The sequence below is a fragment of the Thalassophryne amazonica genome, chromosome 12 (genome assembly GCF_902500255.1).
Source record: "Thalassophryne amazonica chromosome 12, fThaAma1.1, whole genome shotgun sequence".
NCBI classification, from domain to species: domain Eukaryota; kingdom Metazoa; phylum Chordata; class Actinopteri; order Batrachoidiformes; family Batrachoididae; genus Thalassophryne; species Thalassophryne amazonica.
Window position 1 is genome coordinate 19,042,090 of NC_047114.1, and position 12,015 is coordinate 19,054,104.

The window sequence follows — 12,015 nt, forward strand, 5'->3', positions numbered from 1 at the left end:
TTGTATGTTACTGCTGCAAATAAGTATTTGAACACCTACCAACGAGCAAGAATTCTGGCTCACACAGACCTGTTAATTTTTCTTTAAGAAGCCCTCTTATTCTGCACTCTTTCCCTGTATTAATTGCACCTGTTACCTGTTTAAAAGACACCTGTTCACACGCTCGATCAATCACACTCCAACCTGTCCACCATAGCCAAGACTAAACAGCTGTCTAAGGACACCATGGACAAAACTGTAGACCTGCGCAAGGCTGGGATGGACTACAGGACAACGGGCAAGCAGCTTGGTAGAAGACAACAACTGTTATGATTATTTATTAGAAAGTGGAAGAAACACAAGATGACCGTCAATCTTCCTCAGTCTGGAATTCTATGCATCTCATTTTAAGGATGATTCTCAGAAAGCTCAGAACTACACAGGAGGACCTGGTCAATGACCTGAAGAGAGCTGGGACCACAGTCACAAAGATTACATTAGTAACACATGATGCTGCCAGGGTTTAAAATCCTGCAGGGCGGCAAGGTCCCCCTGCTCAAGCCAGCACATGTCCAGGCCCCTTTGAAGTTCACCAGTGACCATCTGGATGATCCAGAGGAGGCATGGGAGAAGGTCATATGGTCAGATGAGACCAGAATAGAGCTTTTTGAAATCAACTCCACTTACCATGTTTAGCGAATGAGAACAACCCCAAGAAAACCATCCCAACCGCGAAGCATGGGGCTGGAAACATCATACTCTGCGGGTGCTCTTCTGCAAAGGGAACAGGACGACTTCACTGTATTGAAGGGAGGATGGATGGGGTCATACATTGCGAGAGTTTGGCAAGCAACCTCCTTCCCTCAGTAAGAGCATTGAAGATGGGTCATGGCTGGGTCTTCCAGCATGACAATGACCCCAAACACACAGCCAAGGCAACTAAGGAGGGGCTCTGTAAGAAGCATTTCAAGGTCCTGGCATGGCCTGGCCTGTCTCCAGACCTGAACTCAATAGAAGATCGTTGGAGGGAGCTGAAACTCCAAACCTGAAAGATTTGGAGAAGATCTGTATGGAGGAGTGGACCAAAATCCCTGCTGCAGTGTGTGAAAACTTTGTCAAGAACTATAGGAAACGTTTGACCTCTGTAATTGCAAACAAAGGCTACTGTACCAAATATTAACATTGATTTTCACAGGTGTTGAAATACTTATTTGCAGCAGTAACATACAAATAAATTATTTAAAAAAATCATACATTGTGATTTCCGGAATTTTTTTTTTTTTTAGATTGTCTCTCACCGTGAACATGCACCTAAGATGAAAATTTCAGACTCCTCCATGATTTCTAAGTGGGAGAACTTGCAAAATCGTAGGGTGTTCAAATACTTATTTACCTCACTGTAACAAAACCTACTGTCTGAAAATTCTACAAATGAATACTTTGACTGATGTGACATTCAGAAAATTAACATTCACCATGGGCTTCAAAATAACTACAATTTCCCAAATTCTCGAAGGTCCACCCTTTGGCCCCCCCCCCCCCCCCCCCCCCCCCAAATAAATAAATAAATAAATAAATAAATCAAAACAAAACAAAGAAACAGGGTGTTGGCTCAAGATTGTAACACCTGCATATTTTTGGAAAGTTTTTATTTTTTTATTTATTTTTTTTTATTCAAGCTCATTGTCACATCTGATCATACTGGTTATTACTGTCATCTGGTGGAGCAGACAGTAGATAAAAAGTAAGTCCCTTCTGCTGCTCCCTCACTTGCGGTCACCACAGCAGATCTAAGATCAGGCCTGCAAAACCTCCATTTGTATATGGATTTCTGTCAAAATTTGTTTCCATGTTCCGTTTATTTTGTCATATAAAACTGCTAACTTAATAAATATGTATATATATATTTTTTATTTTGACATAAAAAGCACTCCTCTCAAAACGTGTCCCTGTCTAGGAAATCAAGCGCACCTCTCTCTTCTTCTGTGGTGTTTAATGGCAGCTGGTATCCTTACTGTTGCATTGCTGCCACCTTCTGCATCAGTCCATTATAGCAGTACTAAATCCTCTGTGAATCCAGTGTCTTTCAAGTATTTAAAAAGCCAACACTTTCCCCTCTCACTTAACCTTATGGTTAAAATACTTCATACAGAATCTTCTTTCAGGCCTTACAATTGATTTCCTTCTGTTTTTACTCTTTACTAGATAAACCATTCAAAAATGATGAGATATATTTTGTAAAATAAAATATTGTGAGGTAAAATTAAAGCATTGTGCTAAATACTGTACAGATATATTCACTGGTCATGATTTTTATTATTTGCATTTAGCTGCATTCTGGTGATAGCATTTCACACTTCATTTATAATTCAATTGGTCTCGTGGTGGTTTTTGGCATTATTGTGCGGTATTGATCTGGTGATGGTCTTTTTGTAATTACATTTTTTTAATTATTGCCTCATTTTAATGACTTACAAGTGGCCAAAGACTTTTGATTGTCAATAGTTATCATGTCTTTAAGTGTATTATTTAATAAAAGAAGAAAAGGTGCAATTATTGATTTGTTTTTGAAGACACACTTAGAATTTGATAAATGTATAATGAAAGATATGAATGCAGAACTGAAGTCAGTTTATACAGACAGTCAGTCCATTTATGGAAATGTATTACAGACCATACATACAAGATAGTAAATAAATTTGAATGAAATCAAGACTTGAGCCATATTTTGTTCTAAGTATAAGAGTCAAATACCACTGTGTTTTATACCAAAAAAATTTGACCAAATTGCTCTGATAATACACCAAATTTCACCATTTTTCAAAATTTCCACAGGCGAGCATGCCCCCAAACCCCCTAGGGAACCTCACGCCTTCAGTGCTTGGCCGTCCACTCAGAAAATATTCAGTCAAAAAATTGTCAGTTGCTTGCACCCATGCAAGGTGGAACTGCGTGTTGATTTAGTATGAGTTTTATGCCAGATGCTTTTTCCTGAAGCAACTACACATTACAAATGTGGCAGACAGTAGATAATGATGTTAATTATGAGCTCAAATCAGAAAAATTTGGGATGGTATGGTAAATGGAGGGAAAAGGAAAGCTTATTATTTATTATTATTATTTATTTATTTTAATGAGCCCTTTAATTTGGGATTTTTGTAGTGTACTTTTTATTATAGTTGTTTATTTAATTGAGTTCATTTTGTTTAATGATTTGATTCCTGAGAAAGCCTGATATAAATAATATTAATATCTCTTGGTAATGTCAACATGTTATTCGTCTTTACTTGATACAAAACTGTGTTCCTGATTTGTTCTTCTTTCACCATCTTGAAAGATAAATCAACATTCTGTTTTTAGTCATTGCTGCACTAAAGGGAAAAACTTTCCATGTCTAGTGGCATCACAGTGCACTACATGCTGCTGACAGCCAGTAGTGTTCTCCATCGTCTTGTCAATGAAACCTGTGAAAGATCCACATTACCAACATGCGGGTACGGTAGCACAATATTTCCAGCCACCTTTCAATGTCTCAGCTGAAATCACTCCTGGAGATTGAAGAGATATCCACGTTTTGATACGAGCTGACTTATGTCCATGTGTTATCTGCAGCAGCTTAGAGCTCAAATTTCGAGCTATTTTGTCGTGTTTGCACGATCAGGCAGTCTTTGTTTACCACAATGGTCAGAAACGATCAGGAGTGAACAAGTTTCACATTATACTATGAGATATAAAAGTAATGTGAAGTATGATTATGAATTATTACTTAAACACCATTTTTGAATGTTGTAATTATCTGAAATATTAGTTGTGCCAGGACTGGTCAGTTCATTTTTATAAAAAATGAATACCGTATTTTCCATAGTGTGGAGCAAAAAATTGTTTTCCTCATGTCTGCAAGAGCGGAGCGAACGTACTGGGCCAGGGTCATCCCTTGCTTGCTTATCTTTGTTGATATAACACATTGTGTTTCTCCAATTTCACAACTGCACATCTGATCATGGCCCAGAGTAGTCAGAGGCCATGTTTAAATGTTGATTTTGTTTTCATTGTGGCAGAGGTCCTAAACACAGTTCTGAGTGTGGAAAGCCAGAAGGCTTGTTGGGTGCATTGCATGCGGTAGCTTTTGAACTTCTCCAGGTTGCACCCATTTTCTGCTTTGACTGTCAATAAATCTCTGCATCACTATGTCTGACTCCTGAATGCTCCTTTGTTGCCTGTCTCATTTTATGCTGACATTATCAAAGAAATTCCACAGCATGTAGTACAAGTTATCCTTTTTCTTTCTTTTTTTTTTTTAGTTTGGGAAGTCCTGCAACCTACACTCTGGTGCGCCTTATACACAGACAAAGCACACCTTTGTTATCAATGCCTATGTATATAGGGGTTTCCCAGTATTAAATACACTAAAAACACAATATTCCAATAACAAATGGACACTGCAACACTCCACAAAAGTCCAAAATTAAGAGCTGACTTAAAAAATATAAAATTGACACTTTTTTTTTTTGGTAGTGCTTTGAATGCTGTGGTTCAACATTTCATGTTCAGCTGCGTCAAATAACATCCAGTTGACCATCGCACATTTATTTGGCCATCTTGGTTATTTTTTAAATTTAAAAGCCCTTATGGCACACACCAAAAATCGAGGGCTGCCTGCAAAAATTCATAAATTCAAAAACTCACTTCTGCATACATTTCTGTTGTCCAAACTGTATCAAAAAACATTTTTGACAAGTGATTATGTTCCAGAAAGAAGTTTCTATCAAAAATATGTTTGTAATTACATTACGGTTAAATATAATACGTCATTATAGGCTGGATGGACAGTCGGGTGGATTAGTGGTTAGCACTGTTGCTACACAGCCAGAGGGTTGTGGGATCGTTTCTCGCGCTGTCCTTTCTGTGTGGAGTTTGCATGTTCTCCACGTGTTTGTGTGGGTTCTGTCCAGGTGCATCGGCTTCCTCCTACTTCCAAAGACATGCAGATTAGGTGAATCGGACATTTTAAATTGGCCGTGTGTGTGTGTGTGTATATGCACGCACTAGTGAGAAAGGGTTTACTTGTGTATATGTGGCCCTGTGACAGACCTATGTCCTGCCCAGCTTGAACCCACCCTTCTCGCCCTATGACTGCTTGGATAGGCTCCAGCCCCTTGACCCTTGACTGGAGTAAGCAGGTTAAGAAAATTACTTTTCTTAAATTTGTTCAGATGAAATCAATTTTTTTTTTTTATGATTTCTCACACTCTTTTATACAGTAGTGTTCAGAATAATGGTGCTATGTGACTAAAAAGATTAATCCAGGTTTGAGTATATTTCTTATTGTTACATGGGAAACAAGGTACCAGTAGATTCAGTAGATTCTCACAAATCCAACAAGACCAAGCATTCATGATATGCACACTCTTAAGGCTATGAAAAAGTAGAAAAGGGGGTGTTCACAATAATAGTAGTGTGGCATTCAGTCAATGAGTTCGTCAGTTTTGTGGAACAGACAGGTGTGAATCAGGTGTCCCCTATTTAAGGATGAAGCCAGCACCTGTTGAACATGCTTTTCTCTTTGAAAGCCTGAGGAAAATGGGACATTCAAGACATTGTGCAGAAGAACAGCATAGTTTGATTAAAAAGTTGATTGGAGAGGGGAAAACGTAAAACGCAGGTGCAAAAAATTATAGGCTGTTCATCTACAATGATCTCCAATGCTTTAAAATGGACAAAAAAAACAAAAAAAAAACACGCGTGGAAGAAAATGGAAAACAACCATCAAAATGAGTGAATCACTAAACTAGTATTAAGTTGTATAACCACAGTTTTTCATGATTTCTTCACATCTGCGAGGCATGGAGTCAACCATCTTGTGGCACCTTTCAGCTGTTATTCCACTCCAAGATTCTTTAACAACATTCCACAATTCATTCACATTTCTTGGTTTTGCTTTAGAAACAGCTTTTTTGATGTCACCCCACAAGTTCTCAATTGGATTTAGGTCCGGGGATTGGGCAGGCTACTCCAAAACATTAATTTTGTTGGTTTGGAACTAAGATTTTGCTCATTTACTAGTGTGCTTGGGGTCATTGTCTTGTTGAAACACCCATTTCAAGGGCATGTCCTCTTCAGCATAAGGCAACATGACCTCTTCAAGTATTTTGACATATCCAAACTGATCCATGATACCTGGTATGCGATATGTAGGCCCAACACCATAGTAGGTGAAACATGCCCATATCATGATGCTTGCACCACCATGCTTCACTGTCTTCACTGTGAACTGTGGCTTGAATTCAGAGTTTGGGGGTCGTCTGACAAACTGTCTGTGGCCCTTGGACCCAAAAAGAACAATTTTACTCTCATCAGTCCACAAAATATTCCTCCATTTCTCTTTAGGCCAGTTGATGTGTTCTTTGGCAAATTGTAACCTCTTCTGCACGTCTTATATTTAACAGAGGGACTTTGTGGGGGATTCTTGCAAATAAATTAGCTTCACACAGGCATCTTCTAACTGTCACAGCACTTACAGGTAACTCCAGACTGTCTTTGATCATCCTGGAGCTGATCAATGGGTGAGCCTTTGCCATTCTGGTTAGTCTTCTATCCATTTTGATGGTTGTTTCCATTTTCTTCCACGCGTCTCTGGTGTTTTTGTCCATTTTAAAGCATTGGAGATCATTGTAGATGAACAGCCTATAATTTTTTGCACCTGCTTATAAGTTTTCCCCTCTCCAATCAACTTTTTAATCAAACTACGCTGTTCTTCTGAACAATGTCTTGAACGTCCCATTTTCCTCAGGCTTTCAAAGAGAAAAGCATGTTCAACAGGTGCTGGCTTCATCCTTAAATAGTGGACACCTGATTCACCTGTTTGTTCCACAAAATTGACAAACTCACTGACTGTATGCCACACTACTGTTATTGTGAACACCCCCTTTTCTACTTTTTTTACTAATAGCCCAATTTCATAGCCTTAAGAGTGTGCATATCATGAATGCTTGGTCTTGTTGGATTTGTGAGAATCTACTGAATCTACTGGTACCTTGTTTCCCATGTAACAATAAGAAATATACTCAAAAACTGGATTAATCTTTTTAGTCACATAGCACTACTATTATTCTGAACACTACTGTATGTGCTCATTATTTTGGAAAGCTGTTTTTGGCTATTTTAATGTTTTGTTTCAGATGGAACGAGAGCTTCTTGACTGTTGTTTTAAGAAATGTTCAAGTCTTAAGAGGTTTTAAAATGTTGGAATAATTGTGACTGTTTATTGATGTGAAATGTGACAGAATATGGCTCTGGAAAAGCAGCAGAATGCGCCTCAGAATGGGAAACTTAGTCACCCATGTTATGCTGCCTGAAGCACTCACATAAAACCACCGGAAGCCCAGTGATGTTTTATTCTGAAATAACTTTATTGAGTGTGATTAAACTATTGTAGATATCACCAAAGCTAATGTGCCGCTGTTTTGAAACCATAAATAAAGTTGGCTGTATTCACTTTGCATCACAGTTACATTGTTGGCTTTTAGTTTCATGCTGTGTGAATATCAAGTCGTTTGGATTGATGGGAAACGATAACTGAAAAGTAATTTTTATTGTAGTTTTTGATATAATGTTTTTGATATAATGTTTTAACACCACATGCTGAACATCTGTAGGAATATTAAAAAAATAAATAAAAATCAGACTATGTGGCTTTGTGTGTGGTTGTGTTGTCAGATTGCAGGTCTTCTGGGGGTGCTGTGGTGTGTCAGCCTTCTGTCGTGTCTGTTCAGCTCCAGCATCCCAGTACCAATGCAGGTCAATCCTTTGGCTCTTTACGGCTTCTTCCTCCTTTTCCTCATCAACCCCATCAAGACCTGCTACTACAAGTCGCGCTTCTGGCTGCTCAAGCTCCTGGTAACACACAGACCTCTCTAATGTCATAACACTTTGTGTTTCACATGTGGCTACAGTGGGGAAGGACAGTGGAAAGGATGAGGAGGTTTTTAAATGTGTGTCGCATTTTTCCAAAGCTAGTACAGCAGATAACTGTAAGATTTTTTTCAAATCCGATTACAAGCACCAAAATTTGACTGTGTATACCTTTTGGCACATATTTTAGAAAAATAATGTTAGCCATTTGAATTTTCAATAGGGGGCCAAGTAGGGGTCAATTGAAGAACTGCATAGGGGTCAAAAAAAATGTTCCAATAATATTGAAAGCTATACCACTTTGTATCTGATCACAAAGATTCCAAAAAAAGTATATTTTGGACTATCTCTAACTGCATGTTCTGGAGTTATGGGGTAAAAACACCAAGAATGGTGACAAAGGTCAGTTTCAGTTTGTACAGGAGTCAAAAGTTAAAGTTGCTCCAGTTTTGATAAAGTTTTGGTTGAACTAACAGGATTAACAAATGGAATAGTTCTGACTGTGTTGAATGTTTGGTCTCCAAAGTAAAGGTCAAACAAGGTTGACGTCCATTGGATTCTATGACATGTGACATATGTTACCCTATAACATGATAACTAAGCATGACACATTGTGCAAACTATTCCTTTTTAAAACCCTACTAACTCAACCAATAATTTGCATCATGTTTTACCATAATTGGAGCAACTTCTGGGGTCGACAATAGCACTGGTCCGATGGCCCGGTGGCCTTTTTTACACGTTCCGGGCCACCACGGGCCAGTGAAGTTCATATTTCACTGGTCCGTATGGGCCAGTAAGAATTAAAATCGCTTTGGGCAAATTTATTAGTCTAATGCTGCATTCACACCGGGCGCGATCAGATGCTATAAATTCGCGGGGGTCGCGTGGCAACGGACGCGCCTCCTTCGCCGGGTGTGTCGCTCTGCTTTTGCTGCGAAAATTTGCCCCGGTGCGTCATCAAATAGGAGGAGCTTCCATTCAGCTCGCCGGCTCTGGTTGTCAGTCAAGATAACATGAAGGACCTTGATCACACGGAGCGAGTTGTTGTGGAAAGCTGACAAACGTCATGAGACGTTCCCAATTCAGGCAGTATCATTATTTGCTGCAGGAGCTGCGTCTGGATGACGGCTGTTTCAGCGGTCCTTCTGCCTCTGCAGGACCCAGTTTGAGGACCAACTGTCCAGTTCACGCACACACGTAAACAATAAAAAAAAAGAAACTCTGCTCCCGCTGCTGTGGGGCTGCTGCTCGCTCCAAAAACTCTTGTCATAATTGTGAAATAAAGAACAAAAGAGACATAAGTCCTGCTCACAGGCTGCTGAGAGAGGACATGTTGCGCCACTTCGCAATGTTTGGAACATTGCCGAAGTGCAGACGAATTTCGTCTGCAGGAGCATCTTCTGATGTGGCGCGAATTTCGCTTCAACATCGACGCATCATTTTCGCTTAAGCAAGATCGAGCGCAGTGAATATTATGAATTTCTTGAAACCTCCTGCCCCTGGGCAGAAACCAGGGAAGCAAAGGAAAGAACAGCTATCACCCTCAAAACAAGCACAGAAGAGGAAGGCTGCTGATGCTGAATATGAGAAGAAAAGGGTGAGGAAAACTTGGCAAGCTTCATGGAAGAAAAGACGGCCATAGCTGGAGTGTGATGAGGAGAGCGAGGTTGTCTTCTGTGGAACTTGTAGGGCCATGCCAGAATATGCTGACAAGTAAGTATAAATATACCAAGTCCTGGTAGACATCTGGTATGATTTCATACGCCAGTTTAAAAGTCTAATCAGTATGACCTTGTGGACACCCCAAGGTGACAACATTAGCAAGGGAGCTTGGTATATGAAATTTAACATATTAATTTTGTAAATGATCAAGAAATAAATTTATTTTTGTATTAATGTCTGAGTGTTGAAAAAAATCCTATCAGTTACCTACCGACATTTTTTTCAAAGTTGACTCACTTTAAGGTTTTTATCATGTAGTATAAGAATATTGTGTTTGTTTCCAAGTGTTTTTGCATTAAGGAAACCCAATTCTAATGTCTGAGTGTTGATTTAAAAAATTCATATCGGTTACCCCCCGGTTCTGGGCCAGTGATATTTTCATCCGGGCCAGTAACTTTCAAATTCTACTGGCCCTGTGGGCCAGTACATAAATTGCCTTATTGTCAAGCCCTGAACTTTACCTTTTGACCCCTGTAGAAACTGAAAGTGACCTTTGTCGCCATGCTTGCTGTTTTTACCCCATAACTCCAGAACATTCAGTCACAGATAGTCCAAACTATACCTTTTTGGAATCTTTGTGATCAGACACATAATGTGGTATAGCTTTCAATATGATTGGAACATTTTTTTGACGCCTATGCAGTTCTTCAATTGACCCCTACTTGGCCCCCTATTGAAAATTCAAATGGCTAACATTATTTTTCTAAAATATGTGCCAAAAGGTATACACAGTCAAATTTTGGTGCTTGTAACCGGATTTGAAGGATTCCGTTGCAAATATTCTGTTATCTGCTGCACTAAGCTGATTCTTTCTGTGATTGAATACAGATGTGGTTGAATTTTAAATGAGTCATCTGTGACCATGTGACCATGTCTTTCGGTCTTTGACAGTGATTTTAAAGCCAGGACGTACAGTGCTGCACAACGTGCTGGTGTGAATGTTTAAAATGATCCAGAAAAGAGATAAAGAATGGGAAGAATATCAGACAGCTGGAAAAGTAACAATTAATTAAAGCTAATTCCAGAAATCTTTGTCTATTAATGGTCATTTTAAATCTCATTCATCTGCAGTGTTTTAGCGAGGAACCCACCAGCCTGTTTTTCTCCCTCTGCAGTTTCGGGTGATGACTGCTCCATTTCACAGAGTGGGCTTTGCAGACTTTTGGCTGGCGGACCAGCTGAACTCTTTGGTGGTTCTTCTGATGGATCTGGAGTACATGATCTGTTTCTATAGCTTTGAACTGGACTGGCACAGACATGATGGACTCATCAGCAGTAATGGTGAGACTGTGCGTCCTCTGGTCACTGTTCAGTAACGGGTCGTGTTTTAATAACTACTCAAAGCATCGACCCCTTACTGTTGCCTTACAGTGACTTAATTTCACTCATGGTCGTGAGTTTGCTCTTTGACACCTTACAGACGGAGGAGGAATATATAAACAACACATGCACAAGGGTCAAACGTTATGGTGCATTTGACAGAAACTGGGAACTCAAAATTACCAACTTATGACTTTGAAAAATACATCTAGATAAAAACATGTATCTGTTATAAAACGATGGTCTTCACACTGATCCATTTTGGCAAACCAAGTCAAAACATTGTAACTAAACACCGTATTGACAGAGGACACAGCAGATGTGTGTTCTGTCTTACATGTCCAGCAAATGTCCAACAAAAGTTTGAGAGATATACGTGTATGTCAAGGTTTTATCCAGAGTTGGTCTCAATGGGTTATCTGGTGGCCTGTTTTATTATTTCTTTCTGTTTCCATTTTATGTGTGTTTCATTTGTTTTTGGCACTTTCAGTCACATTTGAAGGCCGACTGCATTTCGTAGCCTCCGTGATTTTAACACAAGCACATGCAGTACCGTTTCACCCGAGAACAGCATTTTTCTCAGTATGTCGTGTCATTTTCCAGTATTTAACCCATCGGTCAAATTGCTAAACTGATAAACTAAATCATCAAAACTCCAGAAGTGAGTTTTGATGATATCCTTGATATAAGCTTTTGAATCCTGTTTTTGAAAATCAAATGACAGAATTATAAAGGTGCTGAAGAAAATCCTTTTTATGACATAAACATTTAAAGATTTGAGGACTGCTTTAAACAGCCTCTGTTACCTCTGTCTATATTGTCTCCTGCTGTCTGTTCATTTCAGCTCGATACAAATGTTTCCCAGTGAAACCACCCTGACTTAAGTCTGTGTTATGTACCTGTTTTACACATGGTTTTGGATCTATGTGTAAACAAACACAGACCGTGTGTACGGTAGTGTTCAAAATAATAGTAGTGCTATGTGACTAAAAAGATTAATCCAGGTTTTGAGTATATTTCTTATTGTTACATGAGAAACAAGGTACCAGTAGATTCAGTAGATTCTCACAAATCCAACAA

General features: G+C 39.1%; 1 protein-coding gene across 1 annotated transcript in view; it reads left to right on the top strand.

Annotated features, from left to right (window-relative positions):
• LOC117521563 (xenotropic and polytropic retrovirus receptor 1 homolog) overlaps positions 1-12,015 on the top strand; it is a 117,644-nt gene that overhangs the window by 88,022 nt on the left and 17,607 nt on the right. Inside the window, exons 10-11 of the mRNA XM_034182890.1 lie at positions 7,696-7,875; positions 10,731-10,896. Of these exons, the coding sequence (XP_034038781.1) occupies positions 7,696-7,875; positions 10,731-10,896 (346 nt within the window). The remainder of the gene's footprint in view (positions 1-7,695; positions 7,876-10,730; positions 10,897-12,015) is intronic.